This window comes from Lactuca saligna, chromosome 7 (genome assembly GCF_052625555.1).
Source record: "Lactuca saligna cultivar CGN05327 chromosome 7, ASM5262555v1, whole genome shotgun sequence".
In the NCBI taxonomy this organism is placed as follows: Eukaryota; Viridiplantae; Streptophyta; class Magnoliopsida; order Asterales; family Asteraceae; genus Lactuca; species Lactuca saligna.
In genome coordinates, this window is record NC_136423.1 from 34,724,187 (window position 1) to 34,737,371 (window position 13,185).

At 31.8% G+C, this 13,185-nt stretch overlaps 1 protein-coding gene and 1 long non-coding RNA gene across 2 annotated transcripts; one reads left to right on the forward strand and one right to left on the reverse strand.

The window, feature by feature from the left end:
• Nucleotides 1-592: 592 nt before the first annotated feature.
• Nucleotides 593-1,919, forward strand: LOC145006103 (uncharacterized). Its single transcript, XR_013662793.1, has 2 exons — nt 593-837; nt 1,685-1,919. It is a non-coding gene; the product is annotated as an uncharacterized LOC145006103 (long non-coding RNA).
• XIF (myosin-like protein XIF) lies at nt 1,338-12,774 on the reverse strand. The gene is made up of 39 exons (XM_078965199.1): nt 12,617-12,774; nt 12,399-12,527; nt 11,863-12,006; nt 11,625-11,770; nt 11,378-11,534; nt 11,241-11,299; nt 10,471-10,630; nt 10,234-10,383; nt 9,985-10,121; nt 9,743-9,889; nt 9,397-9,498; nt 9,262-9,319; nt 9,066-9,167; nt 8,944-8,981; nt 8,727-8,853; nt 8,450-8,617; nt 8,253-8,384; nt 8,068-8,174; nt 7,865-7,925; nt 7,600-7,777; nt 7,299-7,504; nt 7,063-7,182; nt 6,853-6,951; nt 6,541-6,756; nt 6,274-6,413; nt 5,931-6,032; nt 5,408-5,519; nt 5,261-5,329; nt 5,094-5,153; nt 4,797-4,967; nt 4,355-4,510; nt 3,832-4,038; nt 3,592-3,741; nt 3,427-3,497; nt 3,236-3,335; nt 2,537-2,650; nt 2,042-2,122; nt 1,877-1,959; nt 1,338-1,787 (listed from the first exon to the last, which is right to left on the reverse strand). The coding sequence occupies exons 1-39, from the start codon at nt 12,617-12,619 to the stop codon at nt 1,664-1,666; spliced, it is 4,686 nt and encodes a 1,561-aa protein (XP_078821325.1). The 5' UTR covers nt 12,620-12,774; the 3' UTR covers nt 1,338-1,663.
• Nucleotides 12,775-13,185: the final 411 nt, after the last annotated feature.

Sequence of the window (13,185 nt, forward strand, 5' to 3'; positions counted from 1 at the left end):
ATCATAATACAGTTTATTCAATTATTTTCAGTTATATTAGATCCTTAATCATCTTGTACATGTTATTCGGGTTATTTGGGTAAAAACCAAACCGAACCGATTAATACTGGAATCGAACCGAGCACGTATTGGTTATTTTGTCCGGTTTTCGGTTAATGCAATTATCCATATTTAATTTTCGATTATTCGGGTTTGGATTGGTTCGGTTCGGTTCCAACCCTAATAACATCCATAGTTGGTAAGTAATGACTCTCTTCTCCCTAGTGTATTAGTTATACGTGGTAAGTGCAATGACAATGTTCATTGTGGTGTTAACTAACAAAAATCATAATTGCTGATATTTTAAAACCAAAATAAAAAATTAATTTGCTTACTAAAATTTTTAATGAATTAAAGAACAAATATTGAGTTATTGGTGAATTTTTCCTTTTTAAAATTGACAAATTAATATATATATATATATATATATATATATATATATATATATATATATATATATATATATATATATATATATATATATATATATATATATATATATATATATATATATGAAAAAAATTAATTTACATTTGTTTTTGGGAATAAAGAATAAAGAAACGATAATAAAACCTTGGCTAAAATTGATTTTGTAGGGAGAGAGAGACTCGCCACCAATTCTCCGCAGGCCGAGCACTCGGCATGGTGTTTGCCGAGCCACTCCCACCAGCCCACATTGTTATCAATGTTATGATCGTCACCCAACATCTTCTATGATTTCGAGGAATAATCGAATACGAAGGCGAAGCTGTTGCAATGATTTTCCCCGATGAATGAACATTATATGAATCCTAACAGGTAATCGGTCAAAATTTTCAGTAATTTATTAGCTGTGATTGTAATTTTTCATTTTGGTACCGCAATGCTAATACGACTGTCAGCAGTCGTCGTCGTAATATCTATGCTCCGTATGGATTTCGAAGTGGATGGCCTTCCTACTTCATAACTCTATAATTTGCAATCCTGACGTGATAGTTTCCGATTCCTGAATATATTTATGCTTTGATTTGGTAGCACTCGCATAGAGTTCCATGTTAAAGTCCAAATACATTAAAATCACAACTAGTAACATGCTTATAGAAATAGTGTCAGTGTTGAATCTGGGAGGAGTCCATTTTTAAATTTGATCCTATAGCATTCTAGATTTGAACTGATTGCTGTTTAATATGAGGAATGGAGGGAGAATTCATTTATCTGAATGGACACTGAAATGCCTTAGTTTTGAATGAAACTATCTGAATTATGGTAAATAGATATACTCATCAATCTAACAGCATATCAGCTTGGACAATTCTAAATACATACAAAATCTCTCACTTATATTGTGACAAACATCTTTTACACATCTCTCCTTGATCTTCAAAAACACCAGTATCTTTTACACATCTTTCACTTATCTTCAAAAATACAATCCTTTTGTCATTTTTTACAATAATCAATATGAAACCACACTTCTAACATCACTCTGTAATAAATAAAAAAATCTCAAATCCTCACCTGAAACTTTGAATGGAGAAAAGAATGAAAAAAAAAAATCACATTCTTAGCACTCATGTAATCAATCAATTAATTACAGCGGATTTCTGCTTTCTTCTGCTTAATTCCGCTTAAAAAATAAATAGTTTCATTCTATTTGCTGCAACAGGAAATGAAAATCTGATCTTTGACGAAGGAGGGGTGGTGGATCAATTTCAGATAAATCAATATCAAGGAAAGATTGGGATATTTCTTCCAAAGAAAACGGTATGCTGAATTTTTTAAAACAGTTGTCAGTTAGTAATGACTAAATTACCCTTTTTTACTTCCAATTCATGTGTTAGTTTTGAATGTAAATTACCTTGAATCCACATCAAGCAAGAAAGAATTGTTGGGCATGCTAACTGAATCTTCTGCCATTAGTGATCTCATCTTGCCAATTACCTAGAATCCATAAAAAAAATTATTTCCTTCCATTTTTAAGTAAAATCATGTCAAATATTGAAATCATTTATATATTCCTTACCTCTTGAGATAATCCTTGAGTTCCATATTTGTCATCCCAAAACATAGTTCCAATACGGTATATTTGTGGAACACTCAACACCTATTTCAAAAGGAAAAAAAGAGAAATAAAGCAAAGGTTACTTTTTGGTTAGTTTTTTAGATGTAAATCTTGAAGTACACTTTAATATCTATTTATTTATGTAGATAAAAGAATTGAATAAATAAAAGTGTAACGTTGCTATTATTGGTAAGGAATTGTAAGTACATTGGTATTATCTGTAAATAAATGTAAGTATGTTGCTATTATGGTTACATATTGCTATTATCAGTAAAAAAAGTTAAGTACATTCCTATTATAAATTATAAGTAAATAAAAGTATGTACATTCCTATTGATACTATGAGGTAATAAATAAAGTACATTTTCTATATTAGTAAAAAGAGTAAAGTATGTTGTTATTTCCTTTAATTTTCTGTAAATAAAAAGAAAGAAAACATGTAGGTGAACATCTTACCGAACAAAGTTCATTTGTGATCTCCTCCATGGACTTTTGAGTCTTTTGGTGTGATACCAATAACCCAACTGCTTGCCTTATGTGCCTTAACTCATCCCATGAAGATCCAGCAAACTATATGATTATAACGTATAATATCACACAATTAATTATTATCCCGACACTTAATTGGATCTTTTTTAAGGTGTGTTTGTTACATGACTAAACTAGATTTCTTAAGCTGTTTTTGATGATGAGGGTATTTACGTCTTTTGTAGACACAAGAGGTAGAGAGCAAGTCCCTAGTCCACCTTTTTGGGTGAGACATAGATTTGTAGTTTTTGTCTCATTGACATTGGTCATTGTCTCACCTTTCCTGATGGGACAAAAAGCTCTAACTTTTGTCTTATTGACATCAATCCCTGTCCCACCTTTTTTGATGGGACAAAAGCTGTAACTTTTGTCTCATCGACATCAGTCCCCGTCCCACCTTATTTAGTGGGACAAAAAGCTGTAACTTTTGTCTTATTGACATCAGTGTCTGTCCACCTTTTTAGGTGGGACAATTGTTTTTTACTTTTTGTCCCATTGACATTAGTCCCGGTCCCAGTCCCAGTCCAATACATGCCAAACACAGTACAACATGCTATGTTCTGTTCCAACCTGTGTAACCAATCGGATCCAAGTCATCTAGAGATGGTTTGAAGGAATAATAATTACCTGATCGGTTGCTTTCTTACACCATTGTTCAAGTTCATGCAAACCCGATTTAACATATTCTCCATTACTAAACGAGCAACATTCACGCCGAAGCAATAAGCTGCAAATACCACAAGATATCAAATATTCGAAACCTAAGTAATATACTAACTAGTAAAACATCTTGTTCAAGTATTCACTAGAGGCATTACCTATTGAAGAACTGGACATCTATGAACGAGAATACTTGACTGAAAATTTTCCTTGTGATTATTGAAGGAACCTAAAGATATCACTATTATCAGTAAAGAAATGAAAGTACATTGCTATTATGAGATTTCAATTGCAAAAAGAGGATTTAACTTTTTCTTGCTTACATAGTTTTCAGACAGTATGCCCAAGGTGTTGTCCAAACTATTAACGATGCTTTGCCAGTGTATAATTGATGCCTGTTGTTTTGCCACAATATTTGAAAGAATATTTCTTGATGCCCCTCTTGTTGGTCTCACCCTAGTAGATCTTGGTGCCTATTAGTGTATTTGATGGTTAATGTGTAGTTTTAATAATAGTAACATTAATAACAATAAGAATAGTAATAATAATAATAACAATTTTACCTGAATGCATGAATTCAAAAACGGGCTTATCTCTTTCTTTAAGCTGTCACGAATCATTCCATACAATTTTTCTACACAAGCTGTTAGATGTTGCTTGAACAAAAGTGCAGGATATTTGGCTTCTATTTTTGATTGTGCACTCGGCTTCCCTTCCATTCCACTATATCCACTAGAGATACCCATACCCATAGGAGATGTACGAAAACCCTACAAGAAATAGCAACATACTTTTATTAACTTCTATATTATAGCATCCTACTTTCATTTCTTTTTATTACAACATTGCACTTTCAGTTCTTTTCTTATTTAGACATTATTATACTTTGAAAAATCTACCAAAGTATAAACATTGCACTTTCACTTTTTTTTTTCTTCTTCTTCTTAGTACATTATTGTTTGTACTTCATTGACATTGCTACAATTTGGTATATTTTTAAAAGTAAAATGCTATAATAATAGGAATAAGTGAAAGTGAGATGCTATAATAAGCAAATTATGAAAGTACATTGCTAAAAGAGCTTACTTGTGTCATTCTACCAAACAATGTGGTAGGTGAGGCGCGATTACGATGTGGAGACTTATAAGGTGAACCACTTGCTTTGATTGTACTTTGCAGTAGGAACAAAAGAGTTGAAGTTGTTGATAGCCAGTATGCTAAATCTTTGATGTTGTCCTGAGTCTTCAGTAATAATATAGAATGCTTTTGATTAGTTTCAATACAAAACAAATACAACAAGAAACAAGTAGACACTAGACACTAGACACATCATCCTTTTAAGGGCAATTTGCAAGAAATAGCAACGTACTTTACCTTCACTAGTCACTACCAATATAAACAATGTTCTTTATCTTTTGCCCTTAGGTAAAAAATGTAAGCATGTTGCTATTATGGGCAAAAGATAAAGAACATAAGCAAAAGTATATTGCAAATTTTCATTCTTTTAATAAATGAAAATGAACATTACCTCTATCGAAGATCGAATTGTGTGAATAATTCTATCAAAAATATGTGTCTTTTCTGCCTCAAATGACCTCCACTGAACCAATGTTTTATACACAATACATGCTGCAACTGGTCTTGTTTTGTCAAATCTCTTATCTTCCAAAAGACACTTGATTAAAACATCATGGTTCTCCTGGTTGTGGGAAGCACAGATATGGAATATCAATAATTGGAGAACAATTTAATAGCAATTTACTTTGAATTCTTACAATTTTTTTTTTAATCATGGTTTTTCTGGTTATGCATTCTAAATTCATACCTGTTGTCTGTCTGTAAGAGATTTTTGTTTTGTTAGGGATGATGGGGTGTTTTCTAACTCCTGCAAAAATAGAAATTATTTATCGTTATAATATTTCTTATGAGGACATTATACTTAAAAATTACATTGCTATAATTGAGTAGATTTTTCAAAGATTCCTTCTTTACCTTTGTCTTTTCTTGATCCACATGTGGTGTTTCAAAATCATCCTTCTTTTCATGTCCATTATTCAAACTCTGAAATATCATATTAGATCAATATATATATATTCTCAAGCGCCCATACATAGGGAAAGGACGAAATGGTCAATTTACCTGTAGTTGTGGTGATACCTTTTCAGGGGTGGTTATCTGTTCCACCACCACCACCTTTTGGTTTCGAAGGAATTCATTTTCTGACTCTAATTCTTTGATCTTGCTTTTGAGGCTGAAAGAAAGTGAAACATTAAGTTTCTGAATCAATGGCAACTCTTCCATTTAACCTAAATACAATAAGGCCCTTTAAAGTTTTACTCTAGCGTTTTAGTGGTAAATATTGTCTTCCCATTATTTACCCTTCATAATACTTTTGATCCTAACTTCTATGTGCCTGATTTTTTAAAATTCTTTTGGTTTATTGAAATAGAGTCCTAAACATAACACATAATTACAACATGTGAACATTAAGTAGATTAGCTTTTTGGCACATTGGACCTTGAAACCCTAGAAATTAGAATCTTAACAAATGGTTAATGCTCCAGATGCCACCATATTTAAAGAACTTAAGATATGAAACATGTAATTGAGTAGAAAAGAAGGTAAATAATGTTAGAAAAAAAAATATTTTGTGTACTCTTACTTTTCAGTTTCTTCTGTGAGGTCTTCATTAGTTGAAGCAACCAATGCTTCTTGTCTCAAAACTTGATTTTCTGATTCGAGGTTGGATAAGTTTGCATCTAACCTGATAATGTGCGTATAAAATACAAAGTCAATAAATAGCAATGTACTTTCATATAAATAAATAAACTTAAGCTTTATATGGGTGAGTTTCTTTTTCACTAAATGTAATACTAAAAAACATAAAAAGAAAGAAAGTCATGGAAATGAGGCTTCCCCCATTAAGCCCTAACCTTTCATTTTCTCAAATATTTTTTTATTTGGACAACACAAAAAAGAAAAATGGCTTATTGTGGTTTAGCTACCTTTCAATTGTCTCCTGAAGACCTGAGATTTTTGCTTGTGATTCCTCCAACTCTTTGAGTCTATTTTTGCTCTCATTGTCAACTTCATTGAACTTCTTCTCAAATTCCTCAACTCTCTTCTTAAACTCTAGAATTTCATCCTGTATATAGAAGTATAGTATAAGGTATCCACTCATGCTGGTTTAATATTTGGCTTTTTGCATATACAAATGATCTTTTAGAATGAAAAATAAAATTAGATAGGTGATTAATAAGAAAGTGAAATACCTCCAGTTTATGATTTCGATCTGTTAATTCCTCCAATTTAGTATTGTCTACAACGGGTACTTCTTTAATGACTGGAGGGGCTTGTTCAATAGCTATTTTTGCTGCTTCTTTCTCATGAACAATTTGTTTATGTGCTTCTTCTAGTTTCCCTTGCATTTCTTGCAAAGCATTCTGCAACTTTGTGATTTCTACTCCCTTTGCTTCTTCAAGATCAACCTGAAAGTAGCTTAATCTTTAGAAAAAATCACATTTTTCTAGCAACACCCTTTCATTTATTTACATAAAAAACTGAAATTATATAAAAAAATATACCCTCAAATGCTTTTCAAAGTCTAATCTCCATGTCAGCTCTTCAACTCGCTTCTCCAGTTTATCCTTAGCTTCTCTAAGTGCTCCAGCATCTCTTGCAGCCTGTGACAACATATTACAGTTTTTCAATTTCTATTTATTTTTATAACTCAAAGTATTTAAGTCAAATTGTATTATATAATTCTTAGATTTTAGAGATAAAGATTCACTCACCAGCTTCAACATTCTTAGTTCTTTCCTTGCTACCTTTGATCTCCATAGACATTGAAGTGTAAGAGTTGCTTTCTGCTTCTTCTTATATTCAGAACATGCATGGAATCTCCTCCATTCAGTCTGCAAATCAAGAACAAAAGTCATTTTTTGCCCTTGAGTTTCTTTTTGACTTAATCCAGAAATAATGACTTAATCATTTTCTTAAATACTTTACAAACATAATTTATCCATAGTACCTGAACTATAGTTGCAGCTTTGTTTCTTCTTCTTCTTCTGAACTCATCTCTTGCAGCCATTGCTCTAAGCCCTGTCTGAATAGATACAGAAGCTCCTTGTAAATGCTTGTATGATGCTCTTGCTACACCTCCACGTATATGCTTCTGTATACGTATAGATGCAGCTTCTTTCCTTAAATACTCATACAACATACGCGCAAGTCTTGCTGTTTTTTTTTTTTTGACAAAAAAAAAAAAAAAAAACTTGTCATTTCCTATTTCTTATAGAGATTCTAAAATTTGGTATAAACGAGTTACTTACCTCTCCAGTTCTTTTGTGTATTGATTGTGGCTTTTTTAAGGACAATGAATTCTTTACGTGTGAGATATGTTCTGATTTGTCTCTGGATTCTTCTTGCTGCTGTTGCTAGAACTTCAGCTCTCCTTGCATCTAATTCTGCCATCTGTCCTGCCCTAAGAAAAACCTTGCTTTTTCCTATCTGAAATTTTTTAGAAAAGTTAAAAATATATATTCTTGTAACCATTTATTATTTTTTTTTTTACAAAAATTGAAAGTGTTTACATACCTGATACCCCTTCAATCCAAATCTATCACAAATTGCTACACATGCTGATTTCTCATCAGATCTGCTTACATAAAAATAAGTTTGACTTTCTTGACTTTTAATTTCACAAACTTTTAGTTTAATACACCATTAGTTAAAAATCAACAAAGTATATTTGAATTTAGTATAGTTGTATTTTTAAATTAAAAAGAAAGTATATTTACCCATCTAATACATCTGGAGCCAACATCCCGAATCTTTCTAGGAATTCATCAAAAGATCTTTTTGTTGGATACCCAGCACAGCTTATTCTAATTGCCTCCAGCACACCCTACAACAAATAAATCATTATTTTTTTTTAATGAATCAAATAAATAATCATTTTCAATTTTACCAAATAGTCACTTACCCCACATCTCAACTGATTCAAAACATTGTCATTTTCAAATATTCCTGGCTTCAAAACCGTATTAGGCTTTACACATCTGATGTAATGTGGCTCTGTTGTGCTCAAGGTTTCCATTAGTGATTGTAGTTGTTGCTGCAATTCAAGGTTTTACTTTAACAAGAATTCATAAAAATCATGCATAAATTTTTTTTATTCACCTTAAAGCGAGTTCCTATGGAGGAAAACTTGGATTGTTTTGATGAATCCTCCAATGGTGGAAAGAGATTTGCTACAAAGGGGCAGTTTGAGTCATTTAACAAAGCTTGAAATTCTGCTACTACATAATCCTTGTTCTTGTCCAGGAAGTGATCAGCTTGATAGGTAACCTATATTGAGAAAAAGACGTAAATGCCCTCCTCATCGTTATCTCAGAAGTAGTCCTAAAAAATCCAATATTGTCTTTTTGTGATGAATATGACATAGTGTTTTGCTTACATCTCCTGCATAATGATTGATTGTGAAATTTGTTCTAGAAAGTTTTGGCTTTGCAAACCGTTTGTGTGATTTATATGTCTGATACATTTTTTGAGCAAATGTCTCATGTGTTGCCTTAGGAAACATACTGCAAAACCATGTATATAAATAAATCTTTGTTTTAATAAAATAAATGTAAAAGTGTTTTTCTGTATTTTTTTTTTTTTAATTTACATACCATGCTTCATCAAGAAGAGCAATGATGCCCCCAGGTTTCTGCATAATCACAATTAACAAAAATTAATCTTGTAGGATATTTTGATTTAATCCATATATGAAGTTAAGTTATGAAGTTGATACCTTTTCAATTAGATCTAAAACATCTTGATTGTCAACAAATTCTACATAGCTCCAGTTGATTTCCTCCTTTGTGTATTCTTCTTGCTCCATCTTGAACACATGCTGTAAATATGCTTTTCCAATTTATATTTGTAATGGATTTGTTGGAATAAATGAAAAATATAGAAATGTACTTTTATATATTCATGTATTTTACCTGATTAAAATGCTGTTGCAGCTTTTCATTTGTTAGGTTAATGCATAACTGTTCAAAACTATCATATAGAAGAAATTCATAAGGTTGAATTCTTGAAGTCAAAATTGTTTATTTTATAAAATTACCATTATATACCTGTTAATCTTGAAGCTTTCAAAGCCATATATATCAAGGACTCCAATTATGCTTTTTGCAGTAGGATCTTGACCAATTGAATTGTTTATTTTGTCCACAATCCTGTCATAGTTCATGAATTTAGTATCAAACTTTACTTTTTTACCTTTTTAGTGACACGCATTATAATAATATGTTCATTTTTGGCTCAACATAACTAGTTTTTTAGGGGTAAAATAGTCATCTTACCTCCTAATTACAAAATTAGGGCTCTTCTTGGTGCAAAGATAATAAATTAAATATGGTGTAATAGAATGAAGATGATGTTAGGGGTAAAATTGTCCAAAAACATTTTTGATCTTCTTACCAGTCAAAGAGTCTGGAGTAAACTGTTTTTGCTAGGGCATCACGACTCAAAGCAGCTGCTGCTGGATCTAATGGTTTTGTGATATTTCCATCTGGGGTTACAATAACACGCTCACATAATGATTGCTCAAGGGCTTTTTCGTCACACCTGTTAAAAATAAGATTATTATTATTATTTTTTTTTAATTAATGAAAAACTAATAAATAGAATGTTTATATTGTGATTTGATAACAATCATATACATTAGTAGCTCTGCTGCTGTACGAAGATGATAGAGTGACTTTTCATCTTTGACTTTTGAAGAGTCAAATTCTTTCCCCTTGATGAAGTCAACATTTCCAAGATGAAGAATTGCAGCTACAACACGAAATATTGCATCCTACAAGAAATAGCAATCAAATAAGTCGTTCTTTTTGTATTAAGTCAAAAAGAAAAACTTACTTGATTTAGTTTTGTCCCAATTAAGTCCATTAAGTAAAAAAGAAATATACCTGTTCATCATTGTTGATTCCCACAACATCCATAGCACTTCGCGTTTCCAAATATTCTCTTCCGTCATCAATATTTGCTACTTCATAGCAATTAGTTTGATTCAAATAATGAAATGTTCTCGGATCTCCTAGTTTAAATTTCTTCGCATCCTGAAAACATTGATCGTAAATATAAAAAAAGGGTTAAATGCAAGAAATAGCAACACTGTAAAAAAAAATTGGAATAATTGAAGTTACCTCAGGGGGTGCTGCACAAAGCATGTAAAAGCAGTGGTAATTCCTCTCGGGATCAGATACTTGGCAAACACGTGATCTTTCTAGAAGATAAGTTCGGACTGCAGCCCCTGATATCTTTCCTTGCTTATCGAATTGGATCTCTACAAATTTACCAAAACGACTGATACAAACACTCAGTCATGTGAACTTTCCCATAAATCAACCTATAATGCTTTTTAGTTACTCAGAAGTCGAACAGAACAAATGGCCTTGTACTGTGTTTGACGTGCATTTAACTGTGACAAACACAGATGTCAATAAAACAAAAACTTGCAAATTTTTGTCTCTCCAAAAAAGGTAGAACAAGGTGGGATAGTAACTCATACCCGATCTCTTGTTTGTGAAAAAAAAGACATAAATACCCTCCTCATCCTCATCATAGAAAATAGCAATAGAAAGTTTGTCTAGTCCCATCCAGTCCAGTCATATCTCGTGTCACACACGAGATGGCACTGCAAAGGACTGCACGAGATTAGACAAACTTTCTATTGCTATTCTCCATGATGAGGATGCGGATGGCATTTATGTCTTTTTGCACAAACAAGAGATCGGGAACGAGTTACTATCCCACCTTGTTCTATCTTTTTTTGGTGGGACAAAAATTTGCAAGTTTTTTGTCTTATTAACATCGGTCTCTGTCACAGTTTAATGCACGTCAAACACAGTACAATCTGTTCTGTCATGTGGGGCTTAACAAAATAATATTTTATGGTATTACGTTGAGTTTTCACCTCGAATTGTTGTTCTTCACAGTTTTGGCATTCCCAAAGGCTTCAAGAACTGGATTTGACTGATAAGTAACATGATTAATTTTCCAAAAAATTAAACACAAAAAATTTATTAATTAAAAAAAAAAAAAAAACCCCACCTCGAGAACTTGTTGTTCAACGGTTCTTCCTTCTGTACCTGATCTGCCTCCCATGAAAGCAAGGTATCTCATCAACATTTTTGTTGTCTCAGTTTTTCCTGCTCCACTCTCCCCACTCACCAATATCGACTGACTTCCATTTTCATTGATCATTGCCCTAATTAATAAAACAAAATCATGAATCATTACACCTGTAACCATTTTTGCATGAATTGATAAAAAAAAAACATGAAATAAGAATTTAAACCTGTAGCAGTCATCAGCAATGGCAAAAAGATGTGGACTCAACTCTCCGAAAGTGGCCCCTTTATATTGCTCCATCATGTGAACATCATACAAATGTGGTAATCTTCGAAACGGATTTACTGCTATTAAAATGTTCCCAGTATACGTCTGTTTTTCAATCATAATAATTTAATATATATATATATTTTTTATTAATATTAATTTTTTTTAATTAACATTTAAAAGTTTTTGGAACTTACGTATATCTCATTGAGGGCAAATCGGGCAGCAAGGTTGTAAAGCACTCCGGGCTCATGAAGGTAAGCTAACTTAGTCATGTCATCAACTCCAGCTGGTGGTGCTTCCGTATCCTTTGGATATATATTTGATATATTTGCTTTTATCTGAAATTTTATATAATTTTCACAATTATAAAATGTTTATTACTCAACTTTTTTTTTTCTTATTAAGGCATTGTACTCTGAAAGATCTACTTTTTTTCCACCATTAAAAAAATATTTCCCCTGTTTTTCGTAACGCCAAATTGAAGAAAAACACAACGTGATTTCAATAATGTTTTTTTTACATTTTTCAATGATATCAAAACCTGGTAACATGGAAAAACGTTTTTGATTAAAAAAGTAAAAAAAAAATGGTTTAAAAACTAGAGAAAACAGTTAAGTGTCAATATCGATAAAATGATAAAAAGGATGTTCATTATTTTGTCCTTTAATAAAAAAAACAGGAGCTACTGTAGAATATTCAAGGATCCAATGACAATTATACAAACACTTACAGTTTTTCCATTTGTGGTAACTATCGTAGCATTGCTTCCTTTGATATCTAAAACCTCTCCATCAATCCATGCAATTTCAGGATCTTCAACCCAAACATGTGATCCCACGATAATATTCACCGGAGTTCCCTATAAACAAACACAGTTTATGTTTATGCAACTAACACAAATTATACAGATAAAACCAGATTACAATGAAAGACATAAAAAAAACTTACCATTTCTCCAACTCTATAGGATCATTAGATACACAAGTAAAAACACCAAATTTCCAAATATGAATTCAAGAAAGAGAGGAAGAATTGAAGAGAGAGTTTTAAGGTTATGGGAAATCAAAAAAGTTGGAAAAGAATGTTTCAAAGAGAGCTAATGGTGGTGGTAGTGATGGTAACTCAAAAAAAGCAAAAGTAGCACCACCCCCACCCCACCCCACCCCACCCCTAACCTCCGCCCTCCTGTCATGTCTTCTTTAAATATTGAATACACTAATTATATATTAATGTATATATTGTCAATACCCAATATAAAACACAATAATTATATATTAATAGCGGTAATACAGAAAAAACAATATTATATTTAAGAAAGAAAAAAAATTTAGAGCCTAAAGTTTTGGCTTTATGAATTTGTTTGTACTTTTAATTATTATATTGTTGGTAAATGTTTATTGCATATATATGTATTGATGATTCATTGTGCGACTCATTATGGTATGCATTGGTGATAACACCATGTGGTACTTACCTTGTACTATTCATCTTAATATCACATTGTTTTTCTTTCACTT